Source organism: Sander vitreus, chromosome 12 (assembly GCF_031162955.1).
Source record: "Sander vitreus isolate 19-12246 chromosome 12, sanVit1, whole genome shotgun sequence".
Lineage (NCBI taxonomy): Eukaryota > Metazoa > Chordata > Actinopteri > Perciformes > Percidae > Sander > Sander vitreus.
The window spans coordinates 17,424,359-17,431,681 of NC_135866.1; the positions used below are offsets into that span (position 1 = coordinate 17,424,359).

A 7,323-nucleotide genomic window follows, 5' to 3' on the forward strand; every position below is an offset into this window, starting at 1 on the left:
ATCCAGTTGGTCCAACTCTGAACTAAGGCTGCAACTAACCGTTATTATCATAATCAATTAATGGGTTGATTATTTCGATCGATTCATCTTTGGTCTAGAAGTGTCATAAAATGGTGAAAAATGTCCATCACAACTTCCCAGAGCCCAAAGGGGACGTCTTTAAATTGATTGTTTGACCGACTAACATTCTAAAACCCAAAGATATTAAGTTAACTATAATTAAAGTCCAGAAAAAAATCCCATTTTGAGAGGCTGAAACCAAATAATTTAGATTTTTTCTTTCTAAAAACAAGACTCAAAACCATTAATCAATTTAAAAATAGTTAGATTGAAAGTTGATCGAATAATCAATAATCTACTAATTGTTGCAGCTTTACTCTGAACGCAAGCAAAGCCACTCTCATGTCTCTGAGAGAATCTGAGAATCAATCAGTATTAAGACAAATTACAAAAACGATTGAAGACAATATTAGTAGGTATTCTCTAACTGATGTTAGTAAGTGTAAGTAAATAATAACTTAAAGGAATTGTATAAAACCAAACAGCAGTAATTAATTGCTTTTCTGAAAATATAATTCAACGTTCTCTCTTTTTTCTATGATATATTTACAAATACTGAATCTTCAGATTAACAACTGTACCACCTTCTTATTTACCACAACATCAGCATTACTAATTCACTTGCAACACCGCATTATGTTTCAGTCCACCTAGCTGAACTATGACTGCATCGATTATGGACATGGTTAAGTGGCCACAAGCATTTAAAATAAAATATTCATCAATCAGCCTTTTCTAAATAAGGCTCCTGGATAAACAGAGTGGAGTTTTACTCTCACTCAAGACACAGTTCCAGCTTCAGTGGTGTTTTCTGCTCTGCTTATTCTGCTGGGTCGGTTACATTTCAGTGAAAAAAGTAATTTCTCTACTGCAGTACTTTTAGAAAACAGTTACTGTTGCTCTAATGTAATCATTGGGTAAACGATAAATCAATCAGCTGATGAGGATTTTTTGATTGATTAGTCAACCACCACAAAATGTACAGCTATCTTAACAAATTAACTGATAATTTCTAGTTTTTTTTTTTATCAAGTAAGCACACCCAAACATTAGCTCATTCCAGCAACTACCATGTGAGGAGTTTCAGCTTTTGCTCTGTTTCATATCATAACAAATGAAATACCTTCATTTATTTTTTACATTACATTTAACTGTTGTTCAAAGTAGGTCATTTAAAGCCATCTGTGAACCTAAACAATTCAACAAAAAACAAACTGCTAGAATAATCAATGATTTAGATAATCATTTGTTGCAGCCCAAGAGGAAACGTAATGATTGATCTCACAGTTGCACGGATTGTTATTCTGTGACTGGAGACATTCCAGCGTGAGCTATGCTGAGCGTCATGTCTTAACAGGCCAGAGCAATGCTTATGTAGACAGTGAGTAGCATACTGTACTGATCGCACGCTGGCAGGTAAACCTTTCAATTGCTGGAATGTTCCTACCCTGTGCACCTCTGTAAAACCAGTGTATGGTTTACATTTTCAACCAGATCAATCAAACTTATATGAAGAAGATGAGATGTGGAGGAGGGAGAGAAACAGTTGTTTGCCACGTCCCAGTTCAGAGGCGGGATCCTAAGGGACACTATCACAAAGAAAGCCAGGTTGAACTTGCTCCTCCTCCCTAACAGAGACAAAAATTAAGAATGATGCATTCAGGTAGTAAAGAAAAAAAAAATCCAAGTATATCACCAAGAATTTGGCCTAGAAAAACTGCAACAAAGTGGGAAATACCAGCAGGAAAACTGGGACAAATTTGATGAAACCTGATTTGACAGAATGAAATGTGCGACAGATAATGGACACCTGGAAAACAATTTATTTTTAAAACTGAAACTGATTTAACGAAGACAAGTGTCAAACATTCTCTAGTTGCAGCTTCTCAAATGTGAGGATGTACTGCTTTTCTATGGTTTACGTCATTACAGATTAAATATATTTAGATTTTGGGCTGCTGTCTGGCAAAATCAAGCCATTTGAAAATGTCACCTGCGAGTCTTGATAACTGTAATGGACCGTTTTCACTATTTTCTGGCATTAATTAAACAAATAATCTACATATTGAATTGAAACACAGCTAAACAAAGGGAGAAGAAGCAGAGAAAGAGTGAGTTTGTGAGAATGGGATTTAAGCAAAGAGAGAGAGAACAAGAGAAAGAGAGGAGGAGGTTATATACTTTATGGCGTAGGTTTGCCAGTAGGCCTGGGTGAGCCTGTTCTGACATGTTCCTGCTTCTCTTCTTTCTCTGATGTTCCTTCAAAGACAACGCCCTGCAAATTCCCCCTATGGAGCTCAGCAACAACCACCCGCCATACTTAATAAAAGCAAGGTGCAGTCCCCTGCTGGCTATTGACTGCAGATCTCCTGATTAAATGAAACGGCTGCAGTTTCAAAATCATGTGCAGTTTCTGCTACATACTCATGTCAAGTGAGATCACTTTGAAAAGCTTTAGGGAAAGAAAAAAAAAGTCCCGGTTTTGTGGTTCCAGATAGAAAGTATCTCAGGGTGTGACATATAGAGTAAAACCCTATAATGGCCGGAGGCATTTTGCAAATCAGCCAAACTACAGAACCATAACACCCCCCCCCCAAACAACTGATAAACACATCAACTGATCCTCAACACTAGAGTAGGCATCCTGTCAATATGTCTGGCTAGCCTCTTTTGATATTCCGTTTAGATGTAAACACTTGTACATGGTCTAGGGCTAGGCTGACGGATGTGGCAGGATCTCTGTCTTTAGTAAGTTTCCTCTGTATTTATCTACCTAATAAATAAATAAATAAATCACACCAAAACAAGCCACAATAGCATTTGTACAATCCATTGTTTTAGCAACATAATATTTTTAATAATATAATCTTACTTTTTAACCTAACCTCACTTTACTTCTACTTAACGTTTTTATTTCTTGCACTGTAGTTACTTTATTTTTTCTTTATCCACTTAGTGACTTGCTCTTTTCTTACTCTTATTTTACCTTGAATTTGACTGTGAGCAACTGAACAATTTCCCTGAGGGGATCAATAAAGTATTTTGATTCTGATTCACTTTCTCCCATCAAGCCAAATCTCTGCCTCATATGAACGCCTATCAGGAGAAGAGCACAAAACAATCCCCTGCAAGGAAGATCAGTTAACAGGAAAAATACTTAAGCTGTTGCTTGTTCAAAGAAAAACTTGTTAGACTCGTTCAGAGAGCGGAAGAATCCATATTTAGCCACTCTCTAACGAAAGGCTGTGGGATTGTGGGTGTGGGGGATGTGGTGTGATTAGTAACAGGCCAGGGTCCTATGCAAAAAAGGTTAGTGGGTCTATTGAGCGATAGATAACTTGTGCACATTTGCCCATATTGGTAGCTGGACCAGAGTTAACTGGTGCGAAGTAAAGCTCCACAAGCAGCACATTCAAAAACAAAATTAATAAAACAATAGGTTTTGTATTTTAAATACGATACACTATAAGTGCCCCCCCCATAAAACACAATATTTGGTAAGTTCCAACGATATAGTATTTCCCTAAAAAAGCATTTGGCCTAGTTTCAAGAAAGCGCACATTACAGAAAAATGTGGGCAAATGTGTCGTCCTGTTACTAATTGACACAGTTACTGGCTGATGTGGTAGCCAACAAAGAGAACTTTTAACCTAAATAAGCGAGAGTGAAACTGAAGTTTAAAAAAAGTGTGAATTCCTAGTTGACAAACACTGCTTTGCTCTTTGGCGTGTTTTAAATTAAGGACATATCTGAGCTTCACAACGATCCAAAATGTCAGAGGAACATCACAAAACAAACTAAAAACATATATATTTCTGATAATCCAAAATTCAGCATGGAGGATACAGGTTTTCTGCCTTCTTATTTAAACTGGTAAATGTGTGTGGCCCTTTATGCCATTTGTAGCATTTTGTCTAACCAGTAAATGACAAATAACAAAATAGAGTCCTTCCTGTTTAGATCACACAGCTTTTTCTGTGGTTATTGTTGATTACGCTGAGATTTATTGTTTTTTTTATTGCAGGAAGTGCAAAACACACATATACATATATATATATATATATATATATATATATATATATATATATATATATATATATATATATATTTTTCCTGTATAAAGAGTGGTTTCTTTATTTGGCACGTTCTGTTTTTGAACAGACTTGATTAACAGGTCTAAAGAAAGGATATGAAAAAAGAGTGGGCAGTTTGTAGGAGTCAAAAGCAGTTTCAGTTAGACTCTGAACCCTGACCTAGAGCAACAAAACAAGAAAAAAAAACATCCACACTAATCTGGTGATCAGCAAACTCATATCACCATGAGTCTATGAAGTCAGGATGGCAGAGTCTTGCTTCATGTCGCTCACTGCAGGCTGCAGCTAAGGCAGATGATCAGATAGTTAGACCAGCGAGATAATCATTCTCTAAATCAACCAACGACTGGTTTCGAAGTAGCATTTCATATGACATGGTTAAGATACGTTTGAGAAAAATAGAGACTTGCTTTTAATTTAATAAATTTAACAACTGAATCACCCTTTTTTTAACAATGTGTTAAATGAATTATGAATTACTCATCTGAAGTGTTATTGAGTAATTCATGTTACTTTGTAAAACAGACCAGACATAAGTTACATCTAATGACAATTATGAAGCACAGCCTCAAATGTTGGTTTTACGGAAAACAGAGCTGCTTCAGACTGTGAAGCACAGGTGGGACTTTGTTCTGCCTCCAGGGCTGAAGTTGATGTTCACTTTGGTGAGCTGCGGCATTTATTCATGGACAAACTGAAACCAAAACTGTATATTTACTACCATTTGACAACCTTACAACTTTTTTTCTCCTCTGCTCGGATTGGCAACACCGGTCTGCTCTGAGCACATCCACCGTAACTCTCTCTCTCCATAAAAAAAAGGGACAGCTTGACCCCCCCGGCTTGTAAATCTCTATCTAAGGGATAGAAACTTACAATATAAGATAAATAAATTCCTATCAAAACTTCCCAGGACCTTTGCAACATCAGTACATTGCTTGCTTTGTCCAACTAACAATAAAATCCAAAGATATTCTATTTGCAATGATAATAAGGATAGTAAATCAAATGACTGGTAACCAGTATTGTTGTTGATTCATTTTCTGTTGATTGACTGATCTTTTTAGCCCTCAATCTAAGAATTTTTAATAGACTGACAGCTACTATCTGACAACAGATGTGGGGTGTCAAGTGTTTTTAGCAGGTGGCCAGCTTTACATCACAGGGACCTACCTCTAGCACCGGGCCAGCCCCGAGGATGGTCCGTTCCAGCCCGCTGGAGTACGTCTTCTGGCTGAGGGCAGTCAGGCAGTGGATGAGATAACTGCGGCTTTCAGTCTTCCCTGAGCCACTCTCACCAGATAACACAATACACTGGTTAACCTGCCTGTTAAGCATGGCGCGGAAGGCCACGTCTGCTATGGCAAATATATGAGGGCTTAGTTTGCCCAGTGGCTGGTTCTCGTACAACTTGACATACTTGGGATTGTAATAAAGAGGCAGGAACTTATTGGGGTTGATGGCGATGAGGATGTTGCTGGCGTAGGTGTAGATTTTGAGCTTGTAGAAGCGCTGGCGTAAAGCTTCCAGAATACTCTTCTCAGTCACAGTTTGGAGGTTACAAAGGTCATCATAGTCCTCTCTGCTGCTTTCTGCTTGGTTACCTCCATTGTTGGCTTGCTGGTGCTGCAGGATGAAGTAGTGCCCCTGGCTCTGAGGGTGCCACCTCTGTGCCCCGGGTGGCCACAGCAGGACCCTTTCCAAAGGGCAGTCCCCAGCCTCCAGCAACCTCTCCTCTCCACTGCTCTTCCTGACCTCCAGCAGGCTGTATGTCTGGCTGGCATCCAGACCCAGAGTGGCCACGGCATTGTGGATGACTGCCTCTGCCGTGTCCCCACCACTGACCTGCAGGGGACAGTAGGCAGCTGTGTCCTGGGGCAGCCTGGGGTAGATCTGCACAACACGGACCTCTCCAACCTGTTCAGGGGGCCCGGCTCCATCTGTAGTGTTCATCCTGATATTCAGATATTCAGGCAGGCTTCAGCATAACTCAGTCCCCTGCCTCTCTGCCATCATCCACTGTAGGAACACACATACTGTATAATGTAACCAAATGCCAGTTAAAAATGAAGAAAAGAAAGTAGGAATTAAGGTAAAAGTACCTTGTTGATCTAAGATTGAGTCAATTTACATTTCAAATATACTAAATACAATAAAATGCATTATTTCTGGTACAGAAACTTCTGCAAAGGACATAAAAACACATTCAACTGTATCAACATGTAAATGCTTACTGTAGACAGTCGACACTTCGTCTTATCCCCATCACAATTCCCACATACATACATCAGTCCAGGTGACAAATACAAGTGTCAAACAAGACCAAAATGTAAAAATAAGTCTCACCTTTCAAGAAGACCTGCTCATTCCATCTTTAAAAGCCGAAATACTCCTGAAAGCGAAGAAAGGAGGAAGATCTCTGGCGCTACAATGTCCAATCCCACAATTTGAGGGTTTCTTCACCTGAGCTTTCCAAAAAAGGTGAGCCAATAAAACTAGTTTAATAATTCAAGCTTTTTAAATTTTTAAATATTAGATACTGGATATACACTTTCACAGCAGTTCGGCGACATTATCGCACTTAAAAATCACAGTCTTTTTTAAGAAATGTAGGATTAACGTCTTCCGCGTCGTCCTGGTCGAAGAGTTAGAGGCTGACGTTACTTCCTAGATTTCTCCACACACACACACACACACACACACACACACACACACACACACACACACACACACACACACACACACACACACACACACACACACACACACACACACACACACACACACTCGTCCACGAGGTGAAAATAAATGGTTTCCCCTGTACTGACCTGAAAGACATCACACTTTAGCAAACGGGAAATAAAACTGCTGAGAAAAAAAACTACACAGGACTTTGTGACAGAGAGAGGGAAGGTGACACTTTCACATTACCGTTGGAGAAGAAGTTAACAGAGAGCGTTACGACTGAGCAGTTTCATGTGTTGTGATGGGTGAGCTGTGTGGTTTGAGCATCCCCTGGTGGAATTTTCAGTTATCACAGAGTCAGAGTATATTTATTTGATCACATAAAGGCAGTGGTGTAGAGTTTTACTCAAGTACTTGTACTTTACCTGAGTATTTCCATTTTCTGTCACTACTTCTACCCCACTATCATACTTTTTCCACTGTA

The 7,323-nt window shown here is 39.0% G+C and overlaps 1 protein-coding gene across 6 annotated transcripts in view; it reads right to left on the reverse strand.

The window, feature by feature from the left end:
• LOC144526623 (myosin IXb) overlaps nt 1-6,842 on the reverse strand; it is a 30,515-nt gene extending 23,673 nt beyond the window's left edge. For 4 of the 6 annotated variants that reach the window (XM_078264201.1, XM_078264204.1, XM_078264206.1 and 1 more), the window contains exons 1-2: nt 6,501-6,842; nt 5,328-6,173 (exon numbers count right to left, since the gene is read on the reverse strand). In XM_078264201.1, the coding sequence (XP_078120327.1) occupies nt 5,328-6,107 (780 nt within the window). In that variant the 5' untranslated portion in view covers nt 6,108-6,173; nt 6,501-6,842. Of the gene's footprint in view, nt 1-5,327; nt 6,191-6,500 lie in introns of all 6 variants that reach the window. The other 2 variants (XM_078264202.1, XM_078264203.1) reach the window with 2 other exon arrangements.
• Between the last annotated feature and the right edge of the window lie 481 nt (nt 6,843-7,323).